The 20,259-nt window shown below is 33.6% G+C and overlaps 1 protein-coding gene and 1 long non-coding RNA gene across 4 annotated transcripts in view; one reads left to right on the top strand and one right to left on the bottom strand.

Moving 5' to 3' along the window:
- Positions 1-323: 323 nt before the first annotated feature.
- The window catches only part of LOC306660145, a 174,825-nt gene continuing 154,889 nt past the window's right edge, over positions 324-20,259 (bottom strand). Inside the window, exons 3-4 of one of the 3 annotated variants that reach the window (XR_013763566.1) lie at positions 4,991-5,163; positions 324-923 (exon numbers count right to left, since the gene is read on the bottom strand). This is a non-coding gene — a long non-coding RNA (uncharacterized lncRNA). Of the gene's footprint in view, positions 924-3,106; positions 3,338-4,594; positions 5,164-20,259 lie in introns of those variants that run through there. The other 2 variants (XR_013763567.1, XR_013763568.1) reach the window with 2 other exon arrangements.
- Positions 2,278-3,077, top strand: LOC306660308 (signal peptidase complex catalytic subunit SEC11A-like; the record flags this gene model as incomplete). Its single annotated transcript, XM_079138414.1, has 1 exon — positions 2,278-3,077. A coding segment is annotated over exon 1 (450 nt), but the record flags the coding sequence as incomplete, so codon positions are not given.

Genomic DNA, 20,259 nt, shown 5'->3' with positions numbered 1-20,259 from the left:
TATATACATTGCTAAACAGAACCATTGTTTTTACACTCACAGTTCATTCTAAGAAATATATAAAATTTGAGAATCTTCTTTGCTTCTCCTATGCTCAGGCTGTGGATGGGACAAGAGTCCTGTTTTACTTATCAATAATCTTCTTTCATGTGGTAATAACTCTCACTTATAGCCCTAATTTTTTCTGTTCAATTTTTTTCTGCTTGAAAATATTTTATCTGGGGTATGAATGAATAATCCCCTAATAATTGTATTCTCTAATGCATGTTTGTATATTTGCTTATGTATGATTTATCTTTTGTAAAATTTGCCTTGCAGTTCTTTTTGTTGTTGGTATGTACAAGCTTTGCTACAGAAAACCTCCAAGATAGTTCCTCCAAAAGCACATATGGCTAATCATATTCTGTAGTCATATCATCTAAAGAGCAGCTCTTCATTTTCAAAATCTTTTATGGTTGGCCTTTGTAACATGGGGAACTATGAACAAAGCTATACAAATATCATTTCAAAAATATCACTGGTATTTGAACCATTTCTAATCAGAAACCTAACCTTAAATACATTGGTTTTGAGAAACCTGATCAGGAATAAATTACCATTAGTATCACTGCCCGGAAATTGCACTGGATTTCTCAAGTCTCAATAGCATACCAGGGCCTCAGCTTTTACAAACAAATTTTCAAACAAATTCCTCCTAGCAACGACATTTGGAAGACACACTACAAAATCATATAATTTGTATAAGGTCATTCATATCTGTCTTCATTATTCTAGAAAATAAAGACAGCTTTTTAAAATGTGTTATATCATAAAATAAGTACAAGAGATCAACTCATCGAAAGCATCAGAGTAGTTTCAAAGCATGACTAATGACACCCAGGTACTGGGTTTGTTTGCAAAGGCTCAGGTACAGAACATCTGGCCTTGTTCAGACAAAACACAGTCATATTTTCATATTAAAACTTCAGCATGCTGAACATTATCTTCAGGGTTTGTCCCCCATGCTTATAGAAATTCTTTAATATTTTTCCTCTGGCAACACAGTGTTTATTGTAGCCCTGCAGAATTGTCCCTTTCGTTTAACACCCAAACTCCAAAATAGGAACACCACTTCAACCTTAAAGTACAACATATTAAACCGACAAACAAAAATATATAAATGATTCATTTTGTTCTTGAACTAATAGCCTTCTTAGAGTTACTTATACTGTGTTATTTTCTAAGGCTTTATTGAGGTATAATTTAAAAAGCAAAAATTGTATGTATACAATATTATGAGATATATACACACACGTTCACACACATACACATTGAGAGATTGCCACAATCAAATCAGTTAACACATCCATCATCTTACAGATTAACTGCTTGTACATGTGTGGTGAGGTGACTTAAGATCTATACACACAGTCTCATTTCATTAGGAAAACACAGTCATTTTTCCAAATTACAATTAGTAACAACAAAAAAGTTCAATCATAATATGGTATTTGGTTTTGTCTTATTAATTTTAGAAAATATATCTTTTAACACACTCACAGATTGTATGCTAAATATACAGTTTTCCCTCAGTTGAATTTTCCAATCAATATTTGATTATGTTTGAGTTATTTTGAAAATGTTTCAGGGCAGATACTGTTAGAGGAAAAACTGCTAATATGCTGAAGTTATATGTACTTCTTAACATACAGCTTTTAAATTATACCTCTATCAAATAATCAAAAATTATTTGATTTTAAAAGAGAAATATAATTATACTTTTTCCTAGAAGGGAGTTAACTTAAGGACAGCATTATATAAAACTCGTCTCATAAAATTTGAAAAAACAATGTGCTTTGTAGCTGTGTAGGTATCACAAGGGGTTCAATTTCAGAGAAAACTTATGTTTATGATTTGTAGAGTGCTTAAAACTATTAACTGAAAAAAAAAATGTAATATTCTTGAATCCACATCAAATTTACAAATTTGTCAACCACTGAAACATACAACTTGTTATAAAAATGTAACTCATTACAATAAAATGCAAGAAAATATTCCTGGCAAAACCAGTCATTGTCACATATATAAATTTGAGATGAACTATGTTTAATGTATCTATAAATCATTTATGCAACTTCCCATCTTTTTGTGGTTATTGTTTTCACTCAGGAATGATGAATTTAGACTAATATATATATATATATATATATATATATATAATATCCATGCCAATAGACTTTTTAAGGAGTGGAAAGCACAAAGCCACAACTAGAAAATATATTTATTTATTACGTATTATGTATGTTCTTTGACAGTGATATAGGAGAGAAATAGCACATGCATAACCAAAGCTGTTAAAAAACTGCCAAGTACAAAGTAAAAAATGAAAACAAAACTGAAAAGCAGTCCAAAGTAAGAATCTATTATGCTTATTTAAATGTGCAATTAAGAATAACACATGGTTATATTAGGGGGTCTTGACATTCTGTGTAGCATATGAATCCTAATTATGTCTTAGAAAATGTATATATTAAGACAAGTAGGCCCACCCTCCGAAGATCACAGGTGGGTCAAGCCATCACCTCCAGGAGGAGCCGCCAAACTGAACCGGGGGCTGCAGGATTCCTTCGATTCCCAGCAGTGGCAGCATGGAACCTGCATTTCATAGAGGAGATCTTCTCTTTCTAACAAATCGAGTTGAAGGTCCCATAGGAGTGGGAGAAATTGTTGTTTTTAGAATAGAAGGAAGAGAAATTCCTATAGTTCATCGAGTCTTGAGGATTCATGAAAAGCAAAATGGGCATATCAAGTTTTTGACCAAAGGAGATAATCATGCTGTTGATGACCGAAGCCTCTATACACAAGGACAACACTGGCTAGAGAAAAAAGATGTTGTGGGGAGAGCCAGAGGTTTTGTTCCTTATTTTGGAATTGTGATGATCCTCATGAATGACTATCCTAAATTTAAGTATGCAGTACTTTTTTTGCTGGGTTTATTCATGCTGGTACATCGTAAGAAGACTGCCTTGCTGTTCCTGGGAAGATGCCATACCTTTGTTACTGACCGTCAGAGTAGCTGTGGGCCTGTGATTGGTGGAATGGAGAACAGGCATGTTGGCGCTCTCGGTAGCCCAGGTTTTCCTTAGTTTATGTTCCCGCGCCAGAATCTGTTTGGGTGGGTGCATGTGCACTAGAGTGCACTCCAGGGGACTTTCAATCTCAGAATTTCATATGTTGTCATTGCCACACTTTCACATTTTTGTACATCAGTGAATTTTTTATATTAAAAGGTTGAGCCAAAGCCCCCAGTGTTTGTATTTTGAAGCCAAGCCTCACTTCTAAAGTGCCTACAAGAGTTCTGTAAATGAAAATGCAACTCCACATGAGTTTTGAGATTGTCATCCCTCCTTATGATGGGAATGGCACATACTGAGGTGGTCATAAGTCTTTAAATTTCAGAATTTTAAATAAAAGACTTTGCACATTGGAAAAGAAAAGACAACTAATACTGAAATTTGGGGAGACATATTATTTTAAATTGACACTTATTTCAGAATACTCTTACTTCATATCCCTTCAATCTACTCAAATTCTCTTTAAGCTTAATCAGTTTCTAACCCTTGCTTATGGGGACCCGGATCTCCATGTTTAGAAAACTTGAACTTAGAAAAACATAGTCTTTCACAAATGGCATGGGCTTAAGAAAAAATACAACCATCTACCTGGAACCCTCTTTTTTCCTCCAAAATTGCACAATTATTAAATAAATTTCATGTTTGTGTGATTAGCTAAGCAAACTAGTGATCCTTGAATGTTGCTTATGATCTGCATTGTCTGTGGCATAAATCACAAATACCCTGCCAGATATGGATGTGTGCACATTCAGTGAAAATATGTATTTAAAATATGTTTTTCACTGTTCCATTCACTGACAACTATTTATTCTAGAAGACGGGCTATTGATAGTTACCTATGAAATTAAATGTTTTAGAACCAAGGAAATTCATACTTTTAGAATCATGCATATTAGTTACCATGACATTTTATATTTATCACATCTACATGTGAGATACATGCGGGGTTTCAACCACATCCAACATGGATGAGGGAAGGGTTAACTGCCGGAGGACAGCAGTGCTGACAATAAGTCAATTAATTACCAATAAACTTATCTAGTCAATAAACACACAAGAGCCAATACTCTTTTCTAATGGGAGGGGGCAGGTCAGATGGGACCATACCAGATCTGGCCTCTAGCAAGATGGAGTAGCTCACCGCTCCTTCATTTATAGTTGCATAGGTAAAGGGGCTTGGACCTGGAGGGGCTTCTGTGAGGAAGAGGAAGGGGTGGAGTTAGGGGAGCCATTTGCTCAGGGAAACTAGCATATCCCCAGATGGTAAACCACTCCCACACAGGGTCACCTACTCCCCAAGGTCTGGAACAGTCTCTTATGGCTACCAGTTACTGGGAGTCAGGACTCTGTACCCCCTGGCTCAACTATGTCTGATTCTGCTAGATACGGACAGTTGTCCACAGATACAGAAATTCTAATAAATTTAATAAGGAAAAAAATAGAAATAAAGATATATAGTTTTTTCTCTTGCCTTCCTGACTTTGCATATTTACTTTTGCAGTAAAATATGACCTGGTTGCTCATATACAGATGTCTTTTTTCTTTCAGTGTGTCTTGTTCTGTTATATCTCTGTTTAATTCATGACATGTTTTATTTAATAATTTAATTTGGTCTATTTTGTTATTTTTTGTATGATTCCATGCCTCCTTATTTATTATTTATTAAAAGAAATGCATTGTCAAGAGATTTTCTTCTATGTAATATAGTGATTCAAGTGTTGTAAATATATGTCTTAAAAAGAGATGAAGATTCCTACTCACAGATCATCCATTTAACTCCATTTTGCTAAGGTAGTCTGTATTAATCATGGTTTTCTAAAGAAACAGAATCAACAGGAATTATGATTATAAAAAAGGGATTTATTAGAATGACTTACATGACCAGAAGCTGGATAGTCCACAATGGCCATCTGCAGCTAAGAGTGGGAAGAACCAGCAGCTGCGCAGTCCAAGAGGTGGAAGCCCCAGAACAAGAAGGATCAACAGTGCTACCCTGATCTGAGACCAAGGCTTCTGGAAACTACCTGGAGAATCACTGGCAGAGTCTGTTCTGGAAGAGAGAGTCCGATATCCTCAGATGATTGAAGTAGCAATCAAGAAACCATTCAAGAAGACGCAAGCTTCCATCTGCATCTACTTCCTTCTTCTTCCAGCTATTATTCCATCCAAGCCAGTATGCTATTGGACGGTGCTGCCCATACTTAGGGAGGGTCCCCACTTCAGTTCACTCTCCCACATTCCAATCATTTCTAGACACGCCCTCATTGACACACCCAGAAGCCTCTTAATTATCAGTGTGTCTTAATCCAATCAAGCTGACAATTCAAATTAACTTTACATAGTCTAACTCTTGGAGATATTTTATTTACTAGTTTCCTTTACTTATGGATTTGTTGGTTTTGCAGAGTGACTAAATCACCCATGCCATTTTAATAAAAGGAAATGGAGAAATAGATGTGAATCCTTATACAATGAGTATCAATGGGAGAAGAAGGGACTTACAGGTCTCTATGTAGTCCCTAATTCCTGTATCTCATATAAACTCTGTGAGTTGGTTGTAATAAAAATAAAACACACACATACACACACAAAAATAAAAATTAAAAAAAGCACATTGACCTTTCAGGAATACAAAATATATGCCAAGAGTCTACTTCTGAAGTACTGGTGTAAGTTTACCACAAATAGGTGGTCAACTATAGACTCTAGGTAAAATAGAAACACAATCAGTTATGCAATGGTTAAACAACATGACAAGAAGGCAGGCAAAGTTTTGAAGGGACTTAAGCTTTGAGGAAGCTGTCCATAAATGTAAGCACTCTTTTGTGGCTTTGTACTAAAGGAAGACTGATATCAGTGTTTGGTACAGGAAGGTAAAGCTCCAATTGTAGTCAAATGAAGAACCAGGAAACAGAGTCCAGGCAACCATGGTTAGTTAAATGATAATTAAAGAAAGGGAGAAAGAAGGAAAATGGAGATTTAACTGAGAGTCAAAGTAATGCTTAGAGATTGTTCAATCTGAAGTTAGAAAAAGCATCCATCTTTTCCCGAATTATATGAAAGAACAGAGTCTTTAAATCATAACATTTAAAATACTTAGGGTACATGCCACAATCCTTGACATACAAAGAAACAAATTTTGGCCATTTGCAAGGGTCTCCAGCTAAGCCTGATGTGACCTAGATTTTAAACCAATCAGAAGAGGATTTAAAAACATTTATTGTAAATATGTTCAAAGAGGTGAAGGAAAAACATCGAAAAGAAGATAAAGGAAATATTATCAAAGAACTAGCAAATACATGGAAGAATTCAAAGAATTGTCAGAATTTGAAAAACAATAAAATCACACCAAAAACAACCATGGAACTTAATAGCAGCATAAATGTGAAAGTGGAAATTGTGAATATGGAAAAAGTAAATAATTTATGCAATCTGAAATATAAGAAAATAGACTGAAAAACTCTCAACAATATCTTTGGGACCAGGGTAATGTATAAAGAAGTCTAGCATATTGCTGATTGTCTTACAAAATTTGAGAAAAGAAAGAATGTCATAGGACATATAATGGTCAAGAACTTACCAAATTTGGGAAAGATAGATACTTGTTTTTTTAAGAAGTTTAAGAAATCCCAAGTTAGACATACATAAAGGAGAAAATATTTCTGCCTATCATCTTCCAAATACTATAATTCAAAGGAAAAAGCAAATCTTGAAGCACCAAGAAAAAAAATTAAATACAAAGTAATTTATTTCCATTTGATGTCTCATCAGAAACTATAGAGCAAAAAGAAGACAAAATCATATTTTAAATTTTTGAAAGGAGATCCATAAATGCAGAATTACATATTCAGTGGAAAAATCTCTGAAAAAGTAAGATAAATATATTTTAACATAAAGAAAAACTAAAAATTCACTGCTATCACTTCTAAATGACAGTAAATGCTAATTAAAGTTTCTTCAGTTTGAAGGACAATGACAACAGAATTAAATTTAAACACACATAAAAACATATGGCATCAGCAATGCTAAATACCTGCATAAATGCAACCATTATAGTTTGGGGGTTGACTTTCTTTAGAATATATATAATAACTTAAACCTTATTGCTCTATCTAAAAATCATATAATACAAAAAATGACTAAATGGTATGTTGAAAGTCTTGTACACTTTTAAGAGTCACATAAACTCTAAGATTGCAAAAGGTAAGGATATAATTTAGTATTAGCAGTTATGAAAATAGTTTGTGACTATGTGATAGAGGGAAGAAATAAAGGAAGAAGGAAGAAAAATTATATAAAATAAAAAAGGAAAGATGATTTATTAATCTGTTCCTGATTCTCTTAGCAAAAAAAAAAAAAAAAAAAAAAAAATTAAGATTCTTGGCACCTTTGATGTTTAATGCTATAAAAATTTGAAAAAAATCCATTGATGTACAATTTCAAATGTATGGAAATTTACACCAGAATTTTCTTCTTCAGAATTTGCACCTTCTTAATAATTTATGAAGTTTGAATGTGTTATAATGGCAATAATGCAATGTTATTGAAAATCATTTTAAAAGCACATTAGCGAATGGTGTAAAACTGTCCATATTAAGTGTTTTAGAGAAACTTAGAGACATTTATCTATTTCTTCAAAGTCAACTTGAACATCCTTTTTCTCACTTTTTTTTTTTCTTCTTTTTCTTTTAACTGTTGCTAATTTGGAGCCTTTCTTTACAGGATTGTAAAACACCACACTGAGTGCTTCACTTAACTCTTTCCTGTTTCTACCTTCAGTTATGGTATCCTCACTTGTCAATCATGTTGTTACTATTGCAACAACCTATGCTGGAGAAAAAAAGATGTTTTCTTTCCCCACTGCCAATAAATCTCAGGAAGATTTGAAGTCTGGTGATGATGGGAATGTTTCTGGCCTTAACTGAGATTTTACAGGAAAGGACTGTTAGAAGGTACATTAATATTTGAAATTTGCCATCAACAATACAATTATTGCTTTATAAAAACAGGTAGGTAATATTCCCTTTTCTCATTGCAGCATGCTATTTCTTTTTGCCTAACACAGCAAGAGACTTCTTAAAGAACTATTTCCTTTTGTCCCTATTATCAAGGCTTTTAGTGCCCTTGTATTTTCTCCAAGCTGTACAATATGCACAGGTGTGACCTTTGGCAATCCACTAAAGCTACCAATATCACCTTTCAAAAGGTTCCAGTTTCAAGAGCTTTCTTTCCATACCATTGTTAATAATCACACTCTTCATGAAGTATCAGGACAGGGACTTCACACACATATTCCACGATAAATCTGGAGCTCTCCAAACACTGACAAACTTGATATACCAAAAGTACCCTTCCTGTGGATAATTTCCTAATACCATTTATAAGAAAATGTTTGGAAGACATGAAATTGGGGAGAGAGTTTGGTCCTATCAAAAAGGATTCAACTGATAATTTGTTAAAAAATTCACAGAAACATTTATTTGTGTGTTTGGAGTTCTATGATTTCTGTCTCTATACATGTATACTGTATAGTTAGTTCTTCACTTACTTTCAAAATTTATTTTATTTACATTTTCAAAAAATTTTGCCAGCTACTTATGTTCTATGTACAGAGAAAAATGGAGCAACAATGTTCTACAATCTGCAAAGGTTAAAATAGGTTTTGTGAGACTGCATGTCTCATTTTAAAGGCACATTTCTCTGATGTCTTTAGTCTTTGCTGTAGAATTCAGTAAATAAAGATGTTGATCATTATCCATCTGACTATGTTTAGCTTTGTTTATTTTAACATGCTAATGTATTTCATTAAAGCTGCACCTGTTACCATCATTGAATTTAAGGGTCTTATGTTTCTAGTATGCTCCTATTTTTAGATTTTTTTATGGGGTACCTCAGCTCCATCAAACATTTTCAATCATGATGATTTAAATTAACTTTCAATAAATAATCATGAATATTACTTAAAGCAAATATTTTGTTGCTAATATTGGTGTCCCTTCTCTTTACTTTTGAAAAATTCCTATAAAGTATTGGGATAGTACTAAGTTTCCTTATGAGATAATGTGTGATGTACAAGCTAAAATATTCATAAAGAAGCACTATTTTCTCAAAGGATTTTTAATGGGAATATTCCATGTATGTTACCTCTCTACCTTTACTAAAAAATATATTACAACAAGCCTACCAAAGGATCCGCATAGGATAAGCTTAGAGTTAATATTTGTCAAATGAAAGGGAAACTAATGAAAATCATCATGAACACAATTTTAAATTCACATTTCATTTTGCATAAAGACTTTTACACTGCTCTGAGGTTCCAGCTTTGCATTTAATGGCTACCACCTTATATTTTGATGAAGCGATTCTTCTAAATCTTGGTCTGAGGTTTCTTTTTGATTAATTACTATATAGTTTCCCTTTGACTTTTTGATTCTAACTTGACTGTATATATAGCACCTTTCAAAATACTCAATTTCTGAAATTTCTGAAAAATTATCTATTTCCTCCAAAACTCATCTGTTAAAATCCTGACTCCAATTTTATGATATTAAGAGATAGGGACTCTGGGAGGCAATTAGTGCATGAGGGTGGAGTCCTCATGAATAAGTGTTGTGCCCTTATTGAAGAAGCTCCAGAGAGCTCTCCTTAGTCTTTTTGCCTGAGAGGATAGAGAAGAAATCTGCATTTTAGAAGAGGGCCTTCAGTAAACCCTTACCACGATGATATCCAAATTTCAGACTTCCAGTCCACTGATCTATGAGGAATATATTTCCCTAATTTCAGTATTCATTCAGTATGCAGTATTGTTGTAATACCTGAACTTAATTCATAACTTCATAGCAAATGAAAATGAAAACATAAAGGAAATTTTCATGTTAGGACTGAAATTCTAAATCCCTCGGCTTAGAAGGTTGTTTCTTAAGGGATGTGTGATGACTCCATTCATGAAATCAAAAGTAAAGCTTAACAGGGATGCATATTCAGTAAATATTTATTGAGCAATTGCTCTCAGTGAGGCACTGTAGTAAACATGAGGTCTTCAACAAGGCAGGGAAACACCCATCATTAGGAAATAAGTAATCATTTTAGGAAGGAGATGGTCAGCAATGCTCTTCCTTCTCTTGGGAACTTCCTTGCAAAAAATATGTACTTTATATATTTGAGGTATTCCTAGATGGACATACATGAATTAAATCCATGTTCTACAGAAAAGTGAACACAGGATATCTTGTCTATCTTCAAATAGTCTATTTACCAATTTATTCATTCAGTGCACATGTATGTCCATTGCTTTTTATGTAGAGATAGGGTAACTGAAAATCAGCACTGAATAATGTCCTTTGTGATCCCATCTTCAAGGAATGTGTCTTCTTTTCTAAGTCTACAAAAGTGAAAAATGTTCAAAATAACTATATCACAGAAACTGACAGTGAAATTGAAACAAAAGAACAATCCCAAAATTGACAAAACAAAAAGTTTGTTCTTGAAAAAATAAATAAATCAATAAGCTCATAGCCAAGATAACAAAGAAAAAGAGAGCGAAAACTCAAATCTCTAAAATTCACCATAAAAAAGGAAATAGCACCATGGATACTATAGAAATACAGATGATATTCAGAAACTACTTTGAAAACTATACTCCAACAAATAGAAAATCATGATGACACTGACAAATTTCTATAGACATATGACCTACCCAAATTGAAACAGGCAGACAGAAAATGTAAGCAGATCAATTTCAAGCAATGAAATCCAACATGCCAACAAAATCCTACCAACTAAGAAAATCCCAGGACAAATGGATTCTCAGCCAAGTTCTACCAGGCCTTCAAAGAAGTACTTATACTTCAAAGAAGAACCAATACTCCTCAAATTATTCCATGAAATACAAAAGGAGGGAAACTTTCCAAATGCATTCTATGAAGCTAGTATCACCCTGATACCAAAACCAGACAAAGACACATCAAAGAAAGAAAACTTCAGACCAATATCCCTGGGGAACATAGATGCAAAAATTCTTAATGAGATCCTGGCAAATTGATACAAAAACATATTAAAAAGATAGTGCACCATGATCAAGAGGGGTTCATCCCTGGTTTGCAAGTTTGATTCAACATACAGAAATCAATAAATGTAATTCATCACATCAACAGACTTAAAGACAAGAACCACATGATTATTTCAATAGATTCAGAATAAGTATTTGACAAAATTCAGCATACATTCATGTTCAAAACACTAGAAAAACTAGGGATAGTAGGAATATACCTCAACATTGTAAAGACTAAACAATGCTGAACCCAAGGTCAACATTATTCTAAATGGAGATAAACTGAAAGCAGCCCCTCTACAAAATGGAAGAAGACAGGGATGCAGTCTTTCACCACTTCTATTCAACTTAATGTTTGAAAACCTAGCCAGAGCAATTAGGCAGAAGAAAGAAATTAAAGGGACATGAATAGGAAAAGAAGAGCTCAAAATATCCCTATTTGCTGACGACAGATAATGCTTCAGTATTGAATAAAACACCCACACATTTTTCAGCTTCTGGACATTATAAAGATCCCATTATCTCCTTTTCAAATAATGAAACAGTAAGGACCAATTATCATTATCATTAATATTATTATTATTATTATTATTATTATTATTAATTTGTGTGTGTGTGTGTGTGTGTGTGTAAAACTTAGGATTAAACCTAGGAGCACTTTAACCATTGAACTACATACCCAGTCCTTTTTTTTTTTGAGAAAGGGTCTCCTTAAATTTCTGTGACTGACCTTGAAATTGTGATCCTCCTGACTCAGCCTCCCAAGTAGCTGGAATTACAGGTGTGCTTTTCCATGTCAGACTGGGTTCAAATACTTTATGACAACAATGCAAATAAATTGGAATTGCTAACAAAATATCTGCATTTAGTACATTTGGTGTATGTCAACAGGGATAATGCAAAGAAGAAACTGGAACTATTATAGGTACTGTGCTCTATTTCCCAAGCAGAGTAAACCTGTTAATTGGATTTGATTTGGATCAACTTCACAACATACTTCTGCCTCTTAGCAAACTTACAGCTTCCTTTCATCTTTTGATATAAGTATTTTTATTAAAAAGCACATACATATTTCTTCTTATTGTTCTTTTAATGCTCAAGTTTTAATTAGACACTTTTGAACAAAAACAGGTTAAGGAAGATACATGGAGTTATTAACTGATTTTTTTTTAAATGAGAAAATTACAAATTCCAATCATTTGCTTTGGGGTTGAATTGGATTTCAGTCACTTGTAATATCCCATTTCAAATTATTTCCCAGAGATTTATTTGAATATAATAGGCAGATATGGGTACAAATTAGGTTGAAATGAGCCCCAGGTTGCAGTTAACACTAAATATTAGAACAGAATATAAATAAATTCATTCAAGCTACATCATTTAGAGCAGGGTTTAGTAATGGCTGGAGGGAATTAGAATGCTTGAAGAGGCAGCAATGTACAATTGATTAAACAGTTTTTAGGTAATATCAAAAATGTATATAATTAAATAGATGTATTGGAGAAGAAATTAATATAAAAAGGATAGAAGAAGCTTCTGTAAATATATAACTGAGAAAACACCATTATCACTGCATTGAGCACTCTTAATTTCTTCAGTTACTGCATATTTCATAAACATGTAATACATAAAGATATTAGGTGTGATATTGAGAGTAATTAAAAACTTGCTCTGCCATGTTAGAATTATAGTCTATTAACAAAAACAGAAAATGGGTAATTTTCAGAAAATACCTTGTTATTAGAGAAATATGTCCATTATTCTATGGGAAAACTTTGAGGAGCCCCATAGAAGAGACTATGTTTTCCCTTATTTACAAATGCAACTATTACAAGGAAGACTGTGTATGAATGGTTTTCAAAATTGATAGCCATTAGCTTTCAAATTAATACAGGAATTCAGAATCCAAACTCTGGATCTGTGACAAGGGTTAAGGTGGATAAACTTTGAAAAGTAAAACTTGCACGTGTTCCTTGGAAGTGAATAAGCAGTTTTATAATCAAAGAGAAAAACTCAGAAATACAGCAGTAAAACAAGCAAAAATATGCATTACCTCAAGACTCATTAAATATCATTTTTGGGTTTTTTTTTGGTACTAAGGATTAAACCCAAGGTCTTGCCCTTACTAAGCATGTACTCTTCCACTGAGCTACGAAAGTTTGGTGAAAGCCAACTCAGTGAGTACATGATATAAATTTAGAAATTCATATTAAATATTTTCTAAGATCAGTGCCTCTAAACCTTTCTCAAATCTATTTTTCACCAAGATGTGTAAAAAGAAACTCATGTCGTTATTTAACATTTGAAAGTTAATATATAAACCAAATATAATAAGGAAAACAAATCAAGGATGGTATTTCTTTTCTTCAAATAGCAAATGTTTTCCAGATTCTCTTTCCTTTCCTCTATCTTCTGCCCCCAAATGCTTAAATATTTATGGCTAGAGAAAAACATTGGAAAGAATAAGGTATATATTTCTCCCTCAGTTGCACTCACAATAGTGGAAAACCACATATGATTAAAAAAAAAGTCTACTGACCTTAGAGGTAGGGGAAGAACTGGTAAAAGAGCCAAATGCACAGGATAGTCATGCTTATTGTTTAAATTAATAGATTTAAAAAAACACTTAAAACGATAATCTATCTGAAGTATTTGACTGGAAGGATAATCTGTAATAAAATGCCAGCTGGTAAGACTGTGATAGCTTGTGACTTGACTTTAAGAGAACATAGAGGAGTAGAAATAAATACTTTTTCCCTCTGATTAGGAAAAAATGTTCAAGAGCAGGCATTCTAGCTGATAACTGGAATCCCTTGTGGATTTTAAATGACAGAAAGAATAAGACCAAAACATTTAAGCAAAGTAAAAGGAGTCTGATTCATTCTACGAGTGGCGGACCTGGGAAACACTGAATTTTTCTTTTTGGAAATTTTAAAGTCACAGTGAAGCTAGTATTGAGGAGAGGCAGTTAGTGTAAAATAGGGAATCAGGTTGAATGGACAAAATGGAGGCCATCTGAGTATGGGAAGTTGGAGACAGTCCCTGGGACAATAGAATATCTGTCTCCAGAGCCCTTTGATTACCAAATTTGCCTGCCTATACTACCCCTCCCACAAGGCTGCAGAGGAAGAATTGCTAATTAATGTCCCCTGGGCTGCTACTTGCCTGGATCACTCCATTTGGCCCCACCCCGTGCCCATCTGCTCTCACCTTTTGGTCATCCCTCCAGCGTCTTCAGGACCTAGTCATGTAGTGGGGATAGAGCAGAAGAACAAAGGAAACTTTAGTCTCTAACAGAGACAGGGCGCTCTCGCTTCTTGTAATACCAGAACACCAGCCATGGCCCCCTTCTCTTTCCCCGGAGAAGTCTGTGTTGCTACCTTTAAATAAAACCTGCTTCATTTTCTTGCCTCAGCATATTCTCTAATGCTCTAATACTCCAACATTTGAGGAAGCAGAACTCATCAGCCATAAACGGTAGTATCAATGGCTGAAAAAAATTCCAAAATTTCCAAAATAGAATTTCATTTCTGCCCTGGAATTGTAGTCAGATGTAAAGAGCAACAGGCCAATGCTTCAAAGTTGGGTCTTTTTTGGCACATTCATGCTTATCATTTCTGTTTTTCCTACAAGTTGCCTTCCTTCTACCCCTAGTGCACATACAGTAGAGAGCGATTGCTCTCCACTTAGATGCTTCCATTCACCTTTTCTCCATGTTTTTGTGCCTTGGGCTTGGATGTTCTTTGTCTTCCAATATATGCTGTAGCTATGGATCTGTTTAGGGGGTAAAAAATGGCCTCAGACCGTGGAAGTTCATTTCCTCCTAACATACGGAGAGCAGGAAGTGCGTTGGTATTCCTATCACTTCCCCTTCTTCTCTGGTACACATAAAACTGTATCATTTACCTAAAGACTGACAGGTGAGACTGTGGAAGCCTCTAACTCCTTTGTCTCAGCCCAGAGCCCCATAAAACTAAGGTATAACCTAATCTCCCTGAGCTCTCTGGCATCAATCCATGGTGTTTAATTTTTCCCAAAATCAAACACTCAAAAATCTTTTCTGTTTCTACTGTCTTTTCCTCCTTACACTCTTATGAAAACTTATCAAGTAAATCGCTTGTGTACAAACATCAGCTAAAGATTGTTTCCAGAAAATCTAACATAAAACATGTTTACTTATCATAATCAACATCTTCACAATTTCTCATAGTTCCTATTTTCTTCTGGGAATATTCACTAATCACTCTTTCTGTGATCTTTAATACAGACTGATGGTGCTCCCAAATTTCTCTCTCTCCCCACCATCTCTCCTTCTAAAAATTGTTGGTATATTTTATCTCCCAAATAATACTATAACAAGTTAAAAAACACTTTTTACTTTTATTCCTTTTTTGTTGTTGTTTTTTAATGTTATGGTATATTGATAATCAGTGAAAAAGCAGTTAGGAAATGCTAGTAAGTTGGAATAAAAAAATGCAAATGGAAACATAGTTGTTTTGTTCAGGCACAAGCAAAATGAAGGAGGTGTATTCTGTCCCTTAAAGTTTAAACAAAAATTATGACCAGAAAAATCATGAGCAAAAAATTTTGTACTCATTAAGTGAGCAAACTTGGATTCAAATGTGCCACAAAGGCCAATACAACTAGTCAATTCTTCCAATGTGAAAATTTAGGGCAGATACTCCAGTACCTCATGTTGCAGTGCTCATTACTTCCAGTGAAGATTATATTTACAAGATATTATTTTATCCAGGCAATCAGTTATTGAATTTTTGTAGAATAATGACTTAATATTAAGCTAACCAATTGGCATTTAAAATGATTGTTTCTACCCTCAAGAAGATCAGAGCCATGTAAAGAACTAATAACAAGCTACTAATTGCAAGAAAACTTGATAGGTGTGTAGGCTAGAAGTATGCACCATATACCATGGGAACCCAAAGGACTAATTCCATATGGGACGAGGCTCTGCTTTAGGAGCCTTTGTCTTTTGCATTTATAACCATGAACACCAGGCTAACATTATATTTAATGTTAATTAAAATCAGGAGAATGTTAACATTCCTTTTCTGGTTATAATACAAATGAATTACTCATTGTTTTTACTTCTTATTACTCAATATGATTGTAGTATTAATGCCACTGAGGGAAATAAGTTTTGTTTGTAATTTTTTAATTAAATATGTTAGCTATAGAAACAGTAAATTGATAATCTCTTTTCATTTAGAATTCAAAAAAAAGCTAAATTATTGTAGAACTCAAAAATCTATATGAAAATACAGATATATTTCTGCATATTTGAAAGTATTTTCAGCATTTATAATTACCATTTTTGAGATAATGACAAAAAAATTAGAAGTTGAAAAGTAATCTGTAAGTTTAAGAGAAAATACAAGGTAGATGTGTAGGTACATTTTAAACAGTATATTTTAGACTTTACTATTAGTGTTCTGTCAAAAGTGCTGCTAATTATCATATGTATGAAACTATACATGGATAAAGAATTTTATTGAGTGATTTTATTCTTATTTTCAGTAACACTAAAAACACAGAATCAAAATCAAAGTAGAAGCACTTAGACAATACAGGGTATAGTTTTTGGCACTCTCAAAAACTGCCTGGACCTCAAGAAGATCCATTATATATACGGCTCAATATATATCAGTAAACCAGGAAGATGGGAGAAACCAAGGTAGGCTGCATTGCTGCTAAAAATTTTCAATGCTACATTTGTTTAATTACCTTGTTTATCAAACGGAAGTCATAGTTGAAGTTGTACTGCAGGACACCACTAGACACAATCATGGCAAGAGTTTAGCAAATCAACAGAAACATGAAATCCACTGAAGGTCTATGTATTAACATAGAAACTAACATCACCACAGTTTCCTTGATGAGCACATAGGTAGCAAGAATACTAATTAAGATATATAATCTTCCATCAGAATCTCATATTATTCCTCTGTATGAAATATTTATTAACGTTGTATTATGCAATCAGAAGCCAGTTATTTGCCAGCAACGAAAGTTTTCATTTTGTATGATTCATCCTGTTCTCAACATTTTGTTTCTGCTCTCTTTTTCCAACTATTTAAACATAAGCATAAACACAAATATAATCGTTCCTTCTATTGTTTCTTTTTTTAATCTAAAATATTCCTTATTAGTGAAGGTGTACACCTAAAGTGATGAAGAAAATACTTGTTTGAATAATTTTAAATTGGAAACTCCAATAATTCTTTCCTTTAGTTCAAAATATAGAACAGGACTGCTTGAGCTGACTTCTTAGAATAACTATTTATAAATAATAACTATTATTTATACTATACCAATAGTATAAATGTGTTCAAGGTCAATCACATTGAAGTAATAGCTGGACAGTACAATATATATTGTGGATGTGTAGTAGTGAATCTGTCAATTTAATATGAGATGTTCTATTTGATGGAACAAATGATTTCTTGATAAAATACAATTGGGCAATTGTATGCAATCATAATATAGAGATTTGAAACCACATTAATAGTGTTCAATTCCTGAAGAGAAGTAGTGTTTTGTAAAGGAAAATTCAAGTGGTCTGTGGTTTTACTCTTATCATACAGATTAATTTCATTAGAAATAGTCCTGGTATATATATACCAAGTAGATATTCATATCTGGGTGCCTGTATAGTTTATTGCTAAATTTTCAACTTCAAATTTATTTATGAATTTAAAAAGTTTCATTTTATAGCTAACACGAAATCCACACACTTGAATTACACAGTGTGGTTTAGGAACTCAGTTCTAACCTCTAAGACCTTCTCATGAAAAAACTTGTCATTTAGTATAGTTTTAATTTTTTTTGTTTTAAATTAGTGATATTCCATTCTTCTTTCCTTATTCCTCTTTTCCTTTTGCAGCTAATACTGAAGATATTAACCATAGTTTATTGAGCACTCAATTGTGTAGCAGATCTTGGGCTAAGTGGTTTGCATTCTTGATTTCATTTTTTTTTCTTTTGATTTAGAAATCATTGTAGACTTACAGGAAAGATACAAAAATTGAGTTGCATGGGCTTTTCACCATTTCCCCCAAAGCAGCATCTTATATAAATGTAGTAAAAAATGAAAACCAGGAAATTGACATGGATGCTACACTGCTAACTTGGTTAAAAAAACTTCTTCCATTTGCTCCTATTTTTCATGGTTTGTGTGTGTGTGTATGACTGTGCACAGTTTTAGGCAATTTAACTCTATATTTTCATTTGTGTAATCAATGTTTCAACTATTTCATTATTATGAAGGACTTGATTCTCTTTATATTCACAATCGGTCTTTGTGCCTATCTGGTAGTTACCATCAAAAACCATTCTCTTTTATAGATTTGTTATGCTGAAAATAATTTATAAATGGAAATGCAGCATAAAATTTTTAAGATTAGCTTTTTTATCTAAGCACAATGCCCTGAGGATGATCCAGGTTGTAGTGCGTGCCAATAATTTGTTCCCATTTATTTTTCAGTAGTATTCCATTTTAAGAATGTAACAGAATTTTGTTTTAACTATTCAACCACTGAAGACTTTGGGCTTGTTTTCAATATTGGGCTATTATAAATAGAGCCACTATAAAATTTTGTTTTGGGGGGATTTTTTGTTTGTTTACTCGTGTACATATTTCAAGTTCCCAAAAATTATGTGAAAATGAAGAAATAATCATTTACTTATCAAGGATTAGAATTTATGTTTAAGTCCATCCAGATCTAGATCACTCCCAAGCTAAGGTTGTCAAGTACCTGGTTATACTAATGTTCTGTTGTTGTTCTCATCTTTACGTTTCATGCTTTTAGATTAACAGTAACAACTAGGGGATAGTGGCTTTCACAGAGAATGTCTTTAGGTGTTCACAGTTTATCAATGGTTAGCTATTAAATTTTTGCTTCCATGCCAATGAGCACTGCTAAACACTGACGCTGCTTTGCCTTGAAAGTAGTGCTCTAACAAGGGTGGTTCAGATACTGTGTCTCTAGTCCTCTTGCAGCTGAGGTAAGCAGGCTCCTTGTTGAAGTCACAGAAAGGACTTTATGCAGTGCTCTCTCCTCTTTGGAGAACGAACAGAGGATTGTTTCTCTGTTTGTTCAGTTCCATTAAAGACTTTGGTGGACTCTCCACGAATATTATTAGAACTCATATAACTCTGAACTGTTTATATTTAATAACTTTATTTGAAATTGTGAGGTTAATAGACATTAGAAGTTTTTGTAGATGACAGTGTGGGAAGCAGAATAAAAATCCTCAAAGATGGTCGTATCCTAATAAACAGAATCTGAATATGTTATATCATGTGGCAAAAAGTGACTAGAATTGCAGGTGGATTTAATGTCACTGGTAAACTGATTGTACAATACACAATTATCCTGCATTATTCAGTGCTCCTAATAAACCCACCAGGACCCCTAAAAGTTGAATTAAGGGGATGAAGAAGAGTCAGAGGGTTAGCAAAAAATGTGATGGCAGAATCAGAGGGAGAGTAACATGAGAGATTCCACCCAACACTGCTGAGATCCAAGACGGAATAACGGGGCCACCACCAGAGAATGCAGGCAGCCTCTAGAAAGTAGAAAAGGCAAGGAGACCAATCTCCCAAAAAAGATGCAGAATGAATGTTGCCCTTTTATAACTCAAATGAATGCTGTTCCTTTTGTAAGGAACATCAGATTCCTTACTTCCAGAAAAGGGAAGTAATAAATTTCTGTTGTTTTAATCCTCTAAATTTGTGATAATTTTTTTTTTTTTTACCACCAACAGGAAATAAATACAGATAGATGATACACAGATAACCAAATAGAGAGAGAGGAGGTAGGAAAATGGGAGTTGTTTACATTGACTTAGGAACCTGTCATTCTCTTCAATAAAAATGTTTTAGGGAGGGGCTGGGGTTGTGGCTCAGTGGTAAAGTGCTTACCTAGTGTGAGGCACTGGGTTTTATTCTCAGCACTGCATATGAATAAAATATAGAAGTCCATCGAAATTTTTTTTAATTAAAAAAAAAATGTTTTAGGTAGCATTTTTCTAGTCCTTCATATGGATAGCTGACATTCTCTTCCCCTCACAAAACTG

Source organism: Sciurus vulgaris (genome assembly GCF_902686455.1).
Source record: "Sciurus vulgaris genome assembly, chromosome: 4".
NCBI lineage: Eukaryota > Metazoa > Chordata > Mammalia > Rodentia > Sciuridae > Sciurus > Sciurus vulgaris.
Note: the sequence above shows the minus strand (reverse complement) of the source record. Positions and strands in the feature narration are given on the sequence as shown.